An 18,844-nucleotide genomic window follows, 5' to 3' on the forward strand; every position below is an offset into this window, starting at 1 on the left:
AAAGATCAAGATGAAAAAAATTAATTACATGGGACTGAGTGACCTGATGAGTATGACTGTAATTTTTGTGACTTTCTGTTTGAATAAAAAAAAAAAATTCCACAAGGACTCAGAGGTAAAAAATATACAAATCAATTTTCACTGCAAAGTAAAGGAGCTGTTACAGTGGAGGATTAGTGGACTGAATGTCAATATTATGACATAGTATGAGTGTGTTTAGTGTTTGGTAATTGCAATCATTGTTGTTTTTGTTGTGGTCATCCATTTACAATGCTTGGTGTCAGTTTATTTATCTCTTTTAAAAATAAAATACAGTGTGTGTGTGTGAAAAAAAGAAAACACAAACAGGCAACCCAACAGAAAAGGGTCTATACAAGCAACTCATAATTGAGGAAATTCAGATGGTATATAAACATATGAAAAAGGGCTCTATTTTACTAGTAGTAGGGAAATTGCCAATTAAAACCACAATAAGATGTTAGTACACACCCAACAGATTGTCAAGCACTTTAAAGTGTGATGGAACTGTAAAAGGCGCACATTTATAGGAAACAGCTTGGCATTATCTAATGACATTAAGGATATGTACTCTCTATGATACAGAGGTGCAAATACATGTCTGTCTGAGCCATCCCTCAGGATAGGCTGGCTGCAGTTTAATCCATGCCAGTGCAGGGACTTCCCTAAATAGTTCAGTCGGTGTATATATCCTGAACCTTAGTAATCTGACCATTGAAAGCCCATTTTTAACATTCACAAGCTAATAACAAGCACTAATTTTGCAACTGAAAAGACATTTTAAATGTTCATTATACAAATTAGCAAAGACTCAAGTGTTGATCAGAGATATTATAGATGAACAATCAGAGTAAGGCCTTCCCGAACAAATGCTAGCTCACTGTCCCTGCTGTGGGAATTCTCAATTAGAACAACTTGTCCTAGGTGTCAATTAAAATCAACCCACCAATGTTGGTCAAAAAGTACATACTTTGTTATGAATAAATTCTGAGAATATTAAAAAAAAAAGAAGAGGAGGAATCAGAATAGAAAAGGCAACTGTGAAGAGCATGTTCAGGCTCAGATTTGCAGGGCCACTCTTCCATCCCCATCCCTAAGTACTATAAGTCAGCCTTTAAAGAGAAAAGGGGTCACTTTAAAGAAAACTGTTAAGTAAATAGTAGTATAGGCTGTACTGAGAATATGACAAAATTATGCAAGAGATTCAAACAAAGAACTTTTACAAATATTAGAATACATATACAACTGAATAACATATAAGGCATTATAGAATTGTCCAACAAAAGATATAAGAAATAAGTACCACAATGATAAGAGAAAAGAAATCAATTCCAGTAAGGATGGTCGGGTACAATTGTCAAAGCAACTGAAATTTATTGGGCTGAGTCTTAATGATTGGACAGAATAGGCTAAAGGCATTCTAGAGAAATCAAGTGGTAGGCAGGGGGGAGCTTAAGCAAAAGTAGAGATATCCAAAGAGTAGTAAGAACAAAGTGAAGCCATTTTAGAAAAAGATAAAGATTCTCAGCTCTTCATTTTCTTACATAGAAAAACTACCTATATTTACTTACTTTTTTATATATTCTTAGGCAAATAATAAACATTACCTAGAAAGTGTTACTCCACTGTATATATGAAAATACAATTTTCAAAATTATGTATCTCTATAGAGCAATACCTTAAAATGCATTTAATTACTTTGATATTATCATACCTCTAAGATACCTGAATAGTGGTGAACACCCTCATAGGTGTTTCACATTCATAACTTTCGTCAGGTTTCCTAAAGCCATTTGGGATAAATAAAGCTTTCTTACCGTCCTTATGCCCTCAGCTAAGATTTTTACTTCTGGCTTCACAAATTCCAAACAAGCAAAAATTAAAGAGAATAACAGAGAAGAACAAATTAGCAAAGTCAGTAAATTAATCAAGGGAAAATACACAGTTATAGGAAAACTGAAAAAAGATTCTCATTTTTTATATCCTGGAATGGTTAATTCTTTAATACAAGAAACAATAAGCATTACTATCAGTCGCTTAATGTATTTTAGTTACTTTTTTTAGGTTTTATACTATAAAATAATTAATACAGCCACAAACCAGTTATTTTATGTTCTAATTAATACTCTGAAGCAAATGGTACCATTTGCCTAGGTATCCACTAGAATGAAAGAAATCATTCTAATCCTAGCACAGCTCCAACTTGCCTTCTGACGTTTGGAACAACAGTATTCATTTCTCACCTATACAGTGAAGAAGCTGGACCAGATGGTATCTAAAGTTTCTGACAGTTCTGAATGTTACTGATGGTACATTACTTATATAGCTAATCCACATTCTTCTTTCAAAACTAAACTTAAATGAGCATTTTCCCTAAAAATGGTAAGAAGTTTCCAAAATGTATTACATTTTAGAAAACTTTAAATTCACATCTATTACAAACTAGGAATTGAAAATAGTAATTTTTTTATGAAGTCCTTTATTTCCTACCAATCATGTTCCTAAGAATATGGAAGTATTAATTAAAATTCAGAAATGTATAAAAACCTTAAGGAAGTTATTGAAAATAAAGCTATAACGAAATACAGTCTCTATTAGTAAATTGAAGCTTTGTATTAGGAAAAGACTTATTACAATAAAAATTAAGTGGATTATCTATTTTTTGATGATCCTCTGCAATCACAGTATTTAAAAATAAAACTACTTTCCTCTGTATGATTCTACTACATAATTGCTAACTTTCCTGAATTTCCAAAACTTACATGCAATTACTTTCACATACATCTCCAAGGAAAGGTTTCACTGACCATTGTAAACACTGATTTATTAAATAAAGTAGAAGTCCATGCTTTATAACTCAGCATTAAATTTCTCATAGAGAAATCAAGAAAAAATATTTCCTATCATAGATAGTTATCAACTGTCTTTGTTACCTCCCAAGTAATATTTCATTAAAGAAATCAAGTTAAGTGGGAGCTGTCTTTCTTTACAGATGATGCCTGTGCTTTGGCCATTCTTCGAACCAGCGCTTCTTGTCTTTTTCTCTGAATTTCTTCAGGAGAATACTTTCTATTTTTCTCTTCTTCCTCTAAAAGCGAAACCAAATATAGATATTAGCTTTACAGACTATATAGTCGTTCTGATTAAGTTTTAATTTTTACTTTTTTATTACCCAGATTTGCTACATTGGTTTCGTTATTAAACTATACTTTACTAAACATAAGACTACAAGTACAGATACAGTACAGTACAAGGCTCTAGGCCAAAATAAAATCAAGCACTGATCAATCTGTTTGATGCACTCTTTTCACAGTGAGATAAAATCCATTTGATTAAAACCTGTACATTTTGACTACCCAGCAAATGATTTTTGTGAACAATGACATCTAATTTATATAACCAATAAATGAATATATTTTAAAAACAAATTGGAATTTTAAATGTTACATAAATCGTAATAGAAAAGTAGTCAAAATGTAATGGATTAAGTTAGATACCAAAACCTCAAAGAGTATATTTTTAATATAAGATATCCTAGGTTAATATTCCTACTCCTACTTTTTTTCCTCTATAGAACTCCAAGATTTTCATTTCAGCTATCCAGGAAAAATATTTTGGAGTAATAGAGTGAAATCTATCATGTTAATAAACATGTAACTGTCAGATATTATATTTTTATTCGGAAGATATATTTTCTACAAACATTGGAAAACTATTTCAAGAAGCAGGATATCTGAATAAAATTTTCAATATGAATATCTTTTAATATATAAAATATGAAGCATCCTGATATATCCTTATGCAACACTTTAGTGTACACTTCAGATAAGCCTACTATAAAATAATGTTTTAACTTAGATAAATGAAAATGAGAAAGTTCTATTTTAATAACACATCCAATTCTGCCTCTACCAAAATTCTGAGTTCTAATAAAATAAATTCCACAGTTAAGTCACTCTGGGCTAAAATATTAGATTATCTATGTAATGCTATAAAAATCAAACTTTAAAATTAGCAAATCTATTTTCTCATTTAAATAATGTTTTAAAATCAAGCCCATTGGGGAAGGGTAAGCTGTGACGAAGTGAGAGTGGCATGGACATATATACACTACCAAACGTAGGGTGGATAGCTAGTGGGAAGCAGCCGCATAGCACAAGGGAGATCAGCTCGGTGCTTTGTGACCACCTAGAGGGGTGGGATAGGGAGGGTGGGAGGGAGACACAAGAGGGAAGAGATATGGGAACATATGTATATGTATAACTGATTCACTCTGTTGTAAAGCAGAAACTAACACACCATTGTAAAGCAATTATACTCCAATAAAGACGTTAAAAAAAAAATCCAAGCCCATCATCCTAATACATATTTAAGTGACCGTGTATTGGTAAAACTGTTTATGTTGTAAAATCTACCTTTCAGAGAAGTAAATAAGAATTTGCAGCACTGTCAGCAAAGAAATATTACTCACACTGACATCTAGACAGAGGTTCAGAATTTAGTTGTTATGACATTTCTCTTGTTAACTAAGGGAGATATTTACTCAAAATATACCATCTGTCTCCCCTTCCTTCCTCAGTATAATCAGAAATGAGAGAAGGTGTTCAGGGTAAGAGACATATATCTCAAACTCCCTGGATGATTCTGTTGCCTTTTATTTTCTAAATCAATTATCTCACAGACTGTAGCTATTTTTTCTTAGAGAATAATACTAAAATATACTTTAAAATTAGCTTGACTTATTTATCTATTATTTTAGTCTGAAAGCTGAGAAACACAAGAAACTCAGAATACACACACACAATTTACATTCAGTTGACCATAAATTTGGAAGGAAAATAGGTTAATAATCCATGATGGCAGAAAAGAACATAGCTCCCTAAAACTGGCCTTACAGCTGGTTTTGTGATATTAATAAAGTCTCACTAGGCAAATTTGATTTTAAGAGAGTCATTCATTTCTCCCATAAGCACTTCCTTTAACACAATCTGCAATAAAAATACATAGCAAGGTCTCAAACCATTGCGAGGTACAAAGCAAGAGTGGCTCTTTTTCATCTTAATCCCAAAGCAGGGGTCAGGAAACTTTTTTCTTCTGTAAAAGGCCAGAAAGTATGTTAACCTTTAAGAGGCATGTGATTTCTTGTTTCAACTGTTCAGTTCTGTCCTTGCAGCATGAAAACAGCAATGGACGATACATATAAGTAAATGATGTGGCTGTGTTCAAATAAAAGTTTGTTTATGGACAATGAAGTATGAATTCCATATAATTTTCAAAAGTCATGAAGTATTATTCTGCTTTTGATTTTTTTCAACCACTTAAAATGTGAAAGTGGGACTTCCCTGGTGGTGCAGTGGTTAAGAATCCGCTTGCCAATGCAATGGACATGGGTTCGATTCCTGGTCCAGGAAGATCCCACATGCTGCAGAGCAACTAAGTCCACGTGCCACAACTACTGAGCCTACGCTCTAGAGCCTGCGAGCCCCAACTACTGAGCCCACACGCCCTAGAGCCCGTGCACCGCAACTACTGAGCCTGTGTCCTGCAACTACTGAAGCCCGCACGCCTAGAGCCCGTGCTCTGCAATAAGAGGCCAACCGCAATGAGAAGCCCGCGCACCGCAACTTAGAGTAGCCCCTGCTCGCCGCAACTAGAGAAAGCTCACTCACAGCAATGAAGAACCAATGTGGCCATAAATAAATAAATAAATAAAATGTGAAACTCATCTTAGTATGCTGGCTGTACAAAAACAGGCTATACAGGCTGGATTTGGACAGGCCAGTTAGCCAAACCTGGCTTAAAGCAATGAGGTAGTTAGAAGGGTTTTGTTTCAAAGATATTTCCTGGAGAGCAGCTTGCTATACCAAAGTAAGAGGAAATAGAAACAACAGAAAATATCAACAATGTTAATACTAATTAGAATATTAGGCATTATCAATAAACTTAACAGAAAAATTATAAAGTAAACTGAAAGGAAGATTATCCATCCATAAAAAAAATGCAGATAAGACAGGAGACAGGAGTTTTGGAAAAACTCAAATATTCCAGAGATTTAGTTTTTAATGGAATTACCAACTATAAGTAAATAAATTCATGTTGGATGCATGCTTCAATTAATTACACTTATTTAAACATAAACTTAAATGTTTAAAACTATTATAGATTGACAAAAATTTTAAAGCTTTAAAATATCTAGTTTGGGTGACAATGTAGAGAAGTATTCATTGTCAGCGTTGATAAGAATATAAATTGATGCGATTGGGGGGACGATTTGGAGATATCCATCAAAATTTAAAAGATTCTTAACCTTACATAAATTTTCAGTAATTATACAATCACACAAGTGTGCGTAAATTTATGTAAAAGAATATTCACTGGAGGACCGTACTGTTGTTTATAATGCAAAAAACTGCAATCAAACTAAACTGCCATCAACTGAGAAACAGTTAAATAAATTATGGTACATCCATATAATAACATACTATGTAGTCACTCAAAGGACTAAAGCAAATCTATATGTACTAACAGGAAAAGACAGTTACGATGTATTAAGTGAAAGCAAGTCCAAGTTGCCAGACAGTGTATACTATATAATTTCCCTGAGGAATGGTTGGAGGAAAGGAGAAATAGAGGACTTACCTTTTTATTTCAAATTAATCTATACTGTTTTATTTTTATAAAACTACATATTACTGTTACAAGTTTTTTAAAGGGAAGAATCACTTAAATAGGAAAGTTGTAGCAATAATGCCAACAAAAGTATCATCTAAACAGAAAACAATCATGTTAAAAGAAACTAAAAACTCCCTTACCATAGAAGCATTGATCTACATAATAGGTAAGAATCCTAATGTTTAGCCCCAAGTGAGGGAGGACTGATTAAGGAAATCTATAATTACAAGCTAGCATAGTAAATGCTGTAAAAGAAGTTAGCACTGGGTATTGGAGAAACCCAGAGAAAGCAAACCTTAATCAATCTGCGTGGTTAGAAACACACTGCGTTTTAAAGGATAAACAGAAAAGAGCCAACAGATTTGGCGTATGCATGTGGGGGCACTAGGTTTCTGGTGAAGAGCCCTGGGCATTAAGAAGCACATGTACTTATGCCAGAAATATTCCCTTTTAAAAAGTACTACAGTATCAGTGAATGACAGACTTTTCATATTATACTGCATGATGTTCATTCAAATATTTACTAAACATCTAACTGGCAGCTGCTGTGGTAGGCCTAGGTATTCACTGATGAGACAGACAGTTATCAATATTTGATTGCAAACTGTGATAAAAGAAATGAAGGAAATAAGAGAGATGACTGAAATAACAAGGAAAGGATTTATAAACTGTTGAAGAAAGGCATCTGTGAGATAGTAATATCAATACTGAAACTGAGACCTAAGGATAAAAAAGCACCAACTGGTCTTCTCTGGTGGCGCAGTGGTTAAGAATCCACCTGCCAATGCAGGGGACACGGGTTCAAGCCCTGGTCCGGTAAGATCCCACATGCCACGGAGCAACTAAGCCCACGCACCACAACTACTGAACCTGCACTCTAGAGCCCGCAAGCCACAACTACTGAGCCCACACACCACAACTACCGAAACTCACGTGCCTAGAGCCCATGCTCTGCAACAAGAGAAGCCACCACAATGAGAAGCCCATGCTCTGCAACAAAAAGTAGCCCCTGCTCGCCACAACTGGAGAAAGACCATGTGCAACAATGAAGACCCAACGCAGCTACAAATAAATAATTTTTTTTTTTTTTTTTAAGCGCCAGCCAAAGTAGGGGTGGGGGTCACATGCTGGGAAGTAGTGTTAGCTGAGACTAGCAGTCAAAGCTCCTGAACTAGTAAAGAACCTATTCTGTTTGAGGAACTGAATTACAGATGGCACAGCTGAAGCCTAATAGGTAAGGCAAAAAAAGAGGACAGGAAGGTTATGGAGAGATAATCCAGGGCCTTGTAGATCACAGGGTAAAGTCTGGATTTATTTGAAATATGATGGACAGTGGCTGAAGGTTGTCTTTAAGCAGAGAAATGCCATATTTGTTTTTATTTTTTATCTTGTTTTAAAAGATGATCCTGCTGTTTGGAGACTAGAATTGACAGGGAACAGGTAAAAGAACTGCAGTAGTCCAGTCAGGAAACGTTGGCTTGCATAAGGGTGGTAGCAGGAGACAGTGAGAAAAATGGACAGTTTTCAGATATATTTTTTGAGGTAGAAACAATGGAACTTGATAGAAGGAGAACTGGGGAAAAGAAGAACTGGAAAGAGTCAAAGATCACAGGATGCACTGAGTAAGTAAATAAAAATTCTAACCATCATATCTAACAGTTTTATATCAGATGGTATTCTAGCAAAGGCATTTAATTGAATGCTCTAAATCTTCAAATACTGTTCACCTCAATATTCTGCTAAACATAGGAGTAATATTATGCAAATTTTAAAACAATGAGATATTTAGTGAACACAAGCAATCTTCACACAGCAATACATGAATCTATAAGTAAAATTTTCCAGGAAATAATTCAGAAAACATTCAACACGTACTTATCGAGTGCCTACTATACACTAGTCACTGTACTAAATGTTGGCAAAGAATTCAGTGCAGTCTTTTAAAAACATAAATCACCCAGTGTTTGTATATTCCAGCATCATTATTTTTAAGAATCACTTTAAGACTTCTAGTTAAACATCATAGTTTTTAACTTGTATGTTATGCAAATTCAATAAAACAAATAACTAGTTTGGTTACTTTTCAAAGAAAATTATTTCATACATACCTTTTGAAGTTTGTTTCAAAGGTTCAGAAAATTTCACCAAAGACTGCTGTTGAACAGCCTTCCCACATAATGGGTTGACAGTTTTATTTTTCTGCAAACCCTGTGTGATTCTGGTACCAGAAATACTTCCTGTTATACAATTGTTATTAAACTGAGAAAGAATTTGAGAATTTTTCATCTTTGTAAACATGTACTTAGAAAATCTCACTGTTCTGTTAAGGTCACTCTGAGCTTCATCCGTTACAGTGCTATGTGATAGATGTGGAGTACTCAATTTCTTCTTATTAGCAGCAAATTCTGTACTCATATGATCTGAACTCACATTCAAACTTGAACTTCCTGTAAGAACCGATTTGGAACTATTCACTTGTTTTGGAACATCAGTGTTATTCCAAGAGACATGCAGATCATTGATCTGACAACTTGAGTTCTTAGAATATAGAGTCAAATTTGTTGTGGCACCTAAAAACCCTGGAGAATTTCCATAAGTTTCCCTTTTCTCCATCTTCATTGATTTATTTATTTGTAAGCTATCTGTCAATGAAGATGTTCGCACTGAAACGCTGTTCAGATTCAAGTGCTTTGATTGCAGCAACTGACTTCCTTGTTTAGGTGTAGTAAACATATTTTTGGCTCCATGTTTAAAACTATTATTGATCCCAAGTACACTTTCTGATGTCTTGCTGTCCACTCTAATGTCTTGTTCCTGAGTTAGTCTTTCAATATCATCACATGCTTGGTATAATAAATCATCATCTACATCATCTGCTTCCCAGGTATTCTCTAAGTGATGACAGGCTTTAACAATTTCATTGGTAAATGATGTATCATTCCAATCATCAAAGAAAGAACCAAGCTTTGATGCATTAGTCAGATTTGGGTTACAAACACTGGTTTTATTGCCCAAAGTTGCAGAGCCTAAAGGCTCGACATTAGTAGGTGCCTTCAAAGACTGATTAAAAATGGACTTACATTTTTGTTCATTAGAACATCCTGGGTTCAAGGTAGACTTTTTTTCAGAAGCATTTACATTAGAAGTAAATTTAATATGAGTATCTTCACTTACTTTTGCCAGATTAGATGCAACTGCACAGCCTTGAATTTTGTCTTGAACAATAATTGTATTAAAAGATTTCTCCAATTTCATTTTATTTCCAGTGGATGATGATTTATTTGGTTTATCATTCGGCTTTGATGAAAATCTGTATTTTGCAGCATCTGTTAATTCACTGTTCCATGTCTTTGAAGGAAGATCTTGTAAAATTTTTGAATCTCTTAACCTGGTATCTAGACTTGTATTCATTCCTGACTTACTTTTACCATTTTTACTGTTAAAGGTACAAATTTCCTTTTGATCAGTAATCTGGGCTGTTTCAGGGGCAGGGAAAAGTTCAGACATTTCAATATTTTGCATAACAAAAGGTTCATTACTTAGTAATTTTTCCCAATCATCCTCAAAATCACTGGCAGTAAATGTATCAATGTGCTTATTAAAAGCTCCTGGTTCCTTAGTACAGGAAGTCACATATGATTTTGTCATTCCAGGATTATCTACTTGACGAGAAAGTGATCCTTGGGTTTTATTTTGTAGTTTTTCAGTGACCAGAGTTTCATTAGTAATGATGTTCTCCTCTTTCAAAGTGTTTCTCTTTCCAAAGGTAGTATTACTGGTGTTCAAGAAAGCATCTGACAGATCTTGGCTTAACTGTCCACTACATTTCTGAGTAGAACCATCAAAAATGGCGATAAAGGCTGCTTCAGCATTTTGGTCAAATGGCTTCTGACTGCTATTTTGATCATTTACCACAAATATCCTGTTTTCTTTCACTGGCTTCTTTATCATAGCATTATCTATTTCAGGAACTATATCATGTAGTAACTGCATCTGTACATTATCTCTGTAATTATTTAAAGTCTCTGCTTCTGAAATCATCTGGATAAGATCATGATTTCTCTTGTTTTGCTCTTGAATCACATCTAGCTCTTCCATATTTTTATCAAATTGCTTAGCCAATTTCATAAGTTCCTCCTCCTGATTTTGTGATTTTAACCTATTAAACAAATATTTTAAAAATTACAACTAAGTTCTAAGAGTCATAAAGATTCAGTTGTTACTTAACATATTTTAATGTTAAAACTCAAAAGTTTTAACACATACTGATATTATAATTATATTAAGTCAAAATTTTACATGTCAAAATTAAAGAAAATAATTTATAACCATTTTGACATATTCACAAAACCAAAACAGAATATTAAAAATATTTACTTCACTGAATGTTAGAAAAACTGCAAAGTTTGAACTTACTTTGTGCAGCTGAGTTTTGCTCTTGATTTTCCTTTTGCTACACTAGGAGTGCAAGGAATAGCAGTTGCACCTATCCACATGCCTAGCATGGAGTCTGTTGTTGGTTTCTCATCCTTTGGCAGAAGGGGAAAATAAGAGGTGTAAAAGTACCAAAACCAACCAAACAAAAATCCACTTTAATTATGCTGAATTATTTTTTTAAAGCAATAATTTCTGGTAAGGTGATGGCTACTAAACAACCCCAAAGCAATGAGAAGATGGAGGACAGCACTAACAAGCTGCAAGAAGTGATCTATTTATGTTTCTGGGAATGAAAACACTCAGAATTGGGAATTCCTTATTTTCAAAAAAATTGTGTTTTTAAGAATTTAATTAATTAGGGAATGCATATTCAATAGTAAAAGCACATTTTTAATCAAAAGAAAACTGAACAACTTATTTCAGTTGTCATAACATATTCATAAAATAAACATTAGTATCAGAAATAAACCATGTAGCAGGAATCATTAGTATTATGAATAAAGAGGGATACATATGGAGTTTTTTCTGTATCACCTGATTCTCCAAATTTTCCCTATCCCCATTATAACGCTTATCTAAAGCTGAGACAATCCATGTTGACCTTAAATGACAACACTTAGGTACAATTAAGACAACATGTTGACCTTAAATGACAACACTTAGGTACAATTAAGACAACTTAGAATTAAATCAGGACCAAGTTAGAGATAAGTGCAAGGTTAGAACTGATGCTATCAATGAGGGACAAGAACAAAAAGTAAGCAGAGAAAGCAGGTAAAAAAGTTTAACCAGTATTAAGGCGAGAAAAAAGCCATTTTCGTCCTGGATCTTTCTGCTATACCCTTCAGTCACTTGATCATGCATAAAATTAGAGAATAAATTTGTGTATTAGTTACAAACCAAACCAATAAATTAATCATTTTCTACTCTATTTTTATAGTACCTAGGATAAGCATAAACAAGCAACTATCACACAAATTAAAATAATCCTATCACTAGATTATAGATTACTTGAAGGCAAGGACTATTCCTGATCCGCATCTAGCAAAATGCTGAGCATAAAGATGTCAGTTCATGTTTATTCACTAGAAAGTTAGGTGAAAAGATACCTACAACTTGGTATTTCAAAATCTTCAATCAACAAGCAGTTTTCTTAGTTGTCCAGTTGAACCTAGTAGATTTTAGCTTTGCAAAATACCCAAGAAAAGCAATAATTTTGATTTTAGACACAATATATATTTTCCTTTTTGTTTCAACAATCTTGAATTTAGGAACAAATAACATTCTCAATGATTCAATTATGGACTTTTTTTGGTCCATTTACCAAGCAATTTTAAATTCATTCCATTTTTAGAATATATTTTATATTTTTAGAATATAAAAGTACGATAACTTTATACATCTATTTATATATATACATGGGTACTATGTATTTTTTAAAGTATTTTTTATAGTATTTGTAAATGTTATATTCTTAAAATTTCCTCATAAATAATTACATAATTACAATAGTTACAATCCAGGTGCTGTAAAAGGTATCTAAGCACATATCCTAGAGTATACTGTGCAGAGTTGTAAAAATGATGGAAAAATATACACCATCTTCAAAAAACAACATTGTACAAAACGTATCCCTGAAGCAAGCAAAATGACTGACCAATTAAAAGTGCAAATTTAAAAAAATGTCATCTCTGGAACTATTAAGATGACTTAAATAATAATTTGAGGAGGATAACTCACCTAAAAATAAACAACATGAATATGTCACTCTGAGAAAATGACAAGTTCTTAAAAAGACCTTAATTTTACCAAAAATTTATGTGCTTTAAAAGTGCTCAGTTGAAAATGGTAGTATTTTAAAGCAACTAATTTCACTGTACTTTTTCTTATACACAAGTTACCACTTGCACACTGTTGCCATTTCTTTATGTGAGCTATTACTTCCAGCCCACTTAGGTAAAGAGTCCAATAATTTACTCAACTATCTTTTTATCACTATTGATACTGGCCAACCCAAACACGTTTTATTATGCTTCTTTCATGTGAAACCCACAATTAATGAAGATCTATTGTTAGCTTATGAAGCAAATAGTATATGGTATAAAGGCTATTTAACTAATGAACTGTATGTAAAATGCATTTCTATGACATGCCAAACATGGAATGCAGAGCTAGTAGCAACAGAGTTGTTCTGACTGTGTTAGTTGTAATTCTGGATGTTTTACAGTTGCTAAGAAAAACTTTATTTCCTGTCCTCCACCTGGATGATGGTGATCCTTGCAACCACAGTTTGGGCCAGTGTCATCTATTGTTTATGGTCAACATATAGTCACTATCCAAGGGCATTTCAAGGAAAAATACTGAACTTCCTATGGAGAAGATACTAAGCAAAAATTGGGTGTTTCCTGGATTTAAATGTTGCCAAATAAGAAAAAGAGAAAGGAAAGAGGTCCAGAACAGAGGCTGACCTAAACTTATCCTTCTCTTATACTCAAGCATTACAAGGGCTGAAATAAAGAAGACATTTTTGAATACAGTTCTGTTATAGCAAATAATTTAACTATCATAATTAACTTTAACCTAGCATTTGTAGTGCTCTGTAGTTTACAAAGAATTTTTATCCAATTCAGTCATCATAATAATCCAAGAAAGAGAGCAATACAAGTAATAATTCTATTTTAATGGCTGAATGAACTAAAGTTCTGAGAGTTTAAGGCACTTGCTTAGGGTCATCCAGCGTAGGAGGCAGACTGAGAACTAACTCCAAATCCAATGTTGTTTTCCATTTTTATGTTTCTTGATGTTATTATAAGCCAACAAGTATCAAGAAAAGCAGTTTCAATGAGGAAAAGGTGTGCTATAGACAGGAAAAAAAAATACCCATCACCAAGAACTTAGAAGTTTACACTTTTATTGTCTGATTCTACTCTTTTAGTAACTTGAAAAATGACACCATATGTTGTTAAATAACATTAAAAACAAAATAAAAACAAAGCTCTAGTTAAAAACCATCATTCTAAAAAAGTATATATATATGCTTAGGAAAATATATATTACCAATTTTTAATTATGGTCCTTTTTTCAAAATATGCATTTCAGTGGTAGAAAAGGTAAAAATAATCTTTGCTGCTCTATTTTTAAAAAAGAGAATTGAATAAGATGAAATATTTTTCACATAAATGAACTATAAAAAAAACCTTAGTGGCATATTTTCACTGTTTTAAAATAAAATATAAAATACTGATATTTACCTGAGGAGCAATGCGATTAACAATATGCGAGATTTCATCATTATCTGTGGTGTAAATCTGCTTTTTTCTTCCTTTACCTAAAGAAACAAAGACATTTCTATAAATTAAAAACAAAAAACTAATTTTTAAAAATAGCGGTCATGTCTTAGAACACAATTTTAATTAGCACGCCTTAGATCACTACGCATTCTGACATTACACGCATATCACAGCAACATGATCACTTAATATTCTCGAAAAACATTTGCTGTATAAAAGTTCCTGATGTGGATACCCGACTGAAATTCTACAATTAAATCCCAATCATTAATCAAATATTCACCCAGATAAAAATGTTTTAACAAATTACCTAACTGTTTCGTCATTGGAGAATTCTGATCCCAAAAGATATCATTCTGTCCATCTGGATCATTAGGAGAACTGAAGGCAGATGACAATAAATCCATTTGCAGCATTCTCTTTGGTGTTTCATACATTTCTGCATAAAATAAGATTAATATAACAATGGTTGCATTTTACAGCATTACTTTACTTCATAATACCCCAATGTTAAATACCAGCTTAGACTAAATTTTTTTATAGTCTAATTATAAATTTCTTTCCCAGAGATGATATTACTTTAGCCACAACTGAAATGTTTCACATAAAATCCCTGTAATACTTCATAAGCTTGACATTGTAAACAGCAAGAACTTTAAGACAATCTAATAGCTCTATAAATGTACAATACTGTATAACCTAGTCATTCCATTCATTACCCCTGGAACTAGGAGATTTGGGGAAGCACCTGTAATTTTCAGATACATTTCAAAAACCAAAAGCATTTCAATAGAAACTTCAGAAAAAATCTAAGCTTAGCTTCCTTTTGCCAACTCTATCCAACTTACACTAATTACTTCAAAAAGCTTTAGTGAGCCATTTCTTGGTTTTGTCTAGTATCACTTTTTGTTTTTGTTTATTCTGCAATTGCTTTGTCAAACTAAAAACAAGGTAAAAAAAAGCTGTATTTTAAGAACATGCTCTAGGAAAGAGCTCTTATATGAGTTTCAATTCCTACCAGGATTTATTCGAAAAAATTGAACACCAAAAAGTGATCAGAATGAAATACTCAGGGGCCCTTGGTTTCCTACTATGAGGGATATTATACAAAGGAACTTCCGGTTTATTCATAACAAGCTGAGACATCACTAAGGCTTTGAAGATAGAGATAGATATATATTCCACACGGCCCCTTCTCTAAGTCAGATCAGGGCAAGAAGTTTAAGGGGAAATAATTCCCGTAGGAATAAGCAGAAGGCACAAGATATTATTTCTCCTCGCTCTGCCACTATTGATGCCTGGAGGAGCAGCCTACAAATTAGCCTTCCTCTCTCCAACAGGTAAACCCCACAATCTATTCCTGTGGCAGGGGCGACAAGTGGGTTGTCACGCCTAACGGGGCAGTGCTCACACTCGGGGATGAAAGCCCAGGGGGAGTGGTGTCGCGTTAATTTTGGACTCACGAGGGAAAAGCCCAGGGAAAGCAAACACAACTTCAGACTCCACTCCCACCTGCACCCGGGGTTTCCCGGTCACGAGCTGGCCTCTGAAGCTGCGGCGCCGAAGCCCACGGAGGCCCCGCTGCCCACGTCTCACCCTCGGGGTTACTTTTACTGCACGAAGCGGCTACTGGAGGCTGCTCTTGCTGCGGCAGGGGCCGGGGAGGCCTCTCTCCAGCCCCACAGGGCCCTGAACCGCGGGCCGATCTCAGCCGCCTCTTCCCCGTTTCGACCACCGAGCTGCATTCCTCAGTCGCCGCAGCTTTGCGCGGCGTGTTCTTCAGGCCAGGGCTGTCACCATATTTCCTTCGCCGACTCATTGCGTAGGACGCCCTCCACCAGCCGCTTCTCCTTTCACATTTTGCAACGGGAGGAGAGCAGCGGAACTACGGAACTACAAGCCAATGGCCGCCGCCATTTTGACCGGTGGGACGCTCGTAAGAGTCGGGTTCTGATTGGCTGCGTCCGGACGAGGGGCGGGGCGGCCAGGGTGCAAGCGGCGTGCTTCGGCAGCTCGCATCGCGAACCTGCTCTACTCTGCTCTGATTCGTCAGGATAGGAACTGATTGTAAGGGACAGCCGTCTGGCCACCATAGCTGAGAATGAGAGCCTGAGACGTGGAAGGAAACCATTGGCATCTTTGTATTGAGTTTACTCGGATTCAGGTTCTTGTGGGGTTTAATATTTCGAAGAAGTGGAAATAGAAGGTATAGATTAGGAAGGAAGGCATGAAACTTCTTTCATGGAGGATATGTGCATAGAAAATCAAAACATGTAGGAAAAGTTATTAAATCATAAATCAACAGAGTTGCTGATATGAAGTCAATATTCGAAGATCAATCATGTTTCAATAGATTAATAATAAATGTATTTTAAAAATTTTTTTAAAATATGATTTATAGGGCTTTCCTGGTGGCGCAATGGTTGAGAATACGCCTGCCGATGCAGGGGTCACGGGTTCGTGCCCCGGTCCGGGAAGATCCCACATGCCGGGAGCAGCTGGGCCCGTGAAAAAAAAAAAAAAAAAAAAAGATTTATAGTAGCATACAAGGTATCAATTAACTAGGAATAGATTTAACCAGATTGCAACACCCCTACAGAGAGAATTATGAAATATTTTTGAAAGAAATTGAAGACCTAATACATGGAGAATTATACTATGTTCATAGGTTGCAGGACTCAATATTGTTATGATGTTCTTCCCAAATTTATCTATAGATTCAATGCAAATCCATTCAAAATGGCAGTGGGTGTGTGTATCTATGTGTGTAATATGGCAAGTTTATTTTAAAATGAACATGGAAATGCAAAGGGCTAAAAATATCCAAGGAACTCTTGAAGATCTCCTGAAAAACAATAAAGTTGGATCTCTACCAGTTATTAAGACAGTGTGGCAATGGTGAAAGGATAGACAAATAGATGAAGGAAACAGTATAAATGGCTCAGATACAGATGTCTGCATAAATGTACAGTCGATTAAAACAAAGATGACCCTCCTGAGCAGTGTGAAAAGGACTTTTTGATAATAAATAGCGCTTAGTCAATTTGATATACACATGGGAAAAGAAACTTAATCTCTGCCTCAAACCGTATCCTCAAATCAAATGCAAATTGATTATATATTGAATTGTAAAAGATAAAATAGCATTCTATAAGATGGTATAAATTGTCTTCATTACAGAAAATGAATTTTAAATGGAACAAAAAGTCACCAACTATAAAGAAAATAATTATAAATGTGACTACATTAAATTCATAACTTAAGAACTGTCTGTCCAAAGACATTAAAGAGAATGAAAGGCAAGGCACAAACTGGGAGAAGATATTTACAATATGCAAAATTAAGGGCCCATATATAAAATTATGAAGAACAGATATAAATCAGTAAGGAAATGATTGACCACTGTTAAGAAAAATGGGTCAGATATAATACTTTAGCAGTCTCTGCAAAAGAAAATCAAAGTGATCAACAAACTTGTGAAAAGTTTGTATGCTCAAAACTTGCTCAACCTCATTTGTAATGAGGAAAATGAAAATTAAAACCACAATATGATACTCTTTTACATCCATCACAATGGCTAAAATTAAAAAGACTGACAATAGGAGTATCAAGTAAGTAAAACAGTGATGAAACCACAGCCACAGCTAACCCAGAGCCAGAGGCCCCAATCAATGGGAACTGTCACGGAACTGCTGGTGAGGGTATGACTTGGTCCAGCAATTTGGAAAACGGGTTTTGATTTAGCAGTTCCACTCCTAGAACTATAACCAATGGAAATTCATGGACTTGTGCATCAAGATACATTTTATAAAAATGCTTTTAGCAGGTAAATTCAAAATTACCCTAAACTGGAAGCCAACCCAATACCCTTCAGCAGTAGAGTTGGTAAATATATTGAGCTATATTTGCTCAACAAAATGCTGCACAGTAATGAAAATGAAAAACTACAGCTCCTTTCAACAAGGAAAAAAATCTCATAAACATAACCTTGAGCAAAAGAAGCCAGACTCCCTACTCCTTCCTCTGCAAGAATAGCATATAACTCCATTTACATAAATTCCAACAGGCAAAATTAAACTATATTGTATAGGGATGTAAGCTTAAGTGATAAAATTATAAAGAGCAATCAAGAAAGTGATTACCATAAAAGTCAGGATAATGGTTACTTTGGGGAAGGGAGAAGAGGCAATGATTAGAAGCCAAGAGGGCGGGGGCGTATCTGATGTATTGGCTTTGTTCATTGTCTTGTTTTAGTTTCTGGGTTTGTGATAATTTATTGAGCTGAACATGTCATTTTGTTTACTTTCCTGTATACATGTTATATTTATCAATAAAAATGTTTTAAAATTTTAATGTAGGGAAAGATCTTTGTTTCTACTGAAGAACTGATTTATATTCCTTTTTTGTAATTTACTCTGTTTTTATTC

At 34.5% G+C, this 18,844-nt stretch overlaps 1 protein-coding gene across 4 annotated transcripts; it reads right to left on the reverse strand.

The window, feature by feature from the left end:
• Positions 1-1,363: 1,363 nt before the first annotated feature.
• Positions 1,364-16,361, reverse strand: ETAA1 (ETAA1 activator of ATR kinase). 4 transcript variants are annotated; one of them, XR_009338139.2, is made up of 7 exons: positions 15,930-16,360; positions 14,728-14,856; positions 14,379-14,455; positions 11,107-11,219; positions 8,799-10,849; positions 4,133-4,206; positions 3,045-3,106 (listed from the first exon to the last, which is right to left on the reverse strand). XR_009338139.2 is itself a non-coding variant. In XM_059078994.2 (6 exons), the coding sequence occupies exons 1-6, from the start codon at positions 16,234-16,236 to the stop codon at positions 2,979-2,981; spliced, it is 2,805 nt and encodes a 934-aa protein (XP_058934977.1). In that variant the 5' UTR covers positions 16,237-16,361; the 3' UTR covers positions 1,364-2,978. The 4 variants fall into 4 exon arrangements, 3 of the variants coding, with proteins under 3 accessions (XP_058934977.1, XP_058934980.1, XP_066863597.1); XM_059078994.2 differs by lacking the exon at positions 4,133-4,206 and having other exon boundaries at positions 1,364-3,106; positions 15,930-16,361; XM_059078997.2 differs by lacking the exon at positions 4,133-4,206 and having other exon boundaries at positions 1,365-3,106; positions 16,014-16,349.
• Between the last annotated feature and the right edge of the window lie 2,483 nt (positions 16,362-18,844).

The sequence above is a fragment of the Kogia breviceps genome, chromosome 11 (genome assembly GCF_026419965.1).
Source record: "Kogia breviceps isolate mKogBre1 chromosome 11, mKogBre1 haplotype 1, whole genome shotgun sequence".
NCBI lineage: Eukaryota > Metazoa > Chordata > Mammalia > Artiodactyla > Physeteridae > Kogia > Kogia breviceps.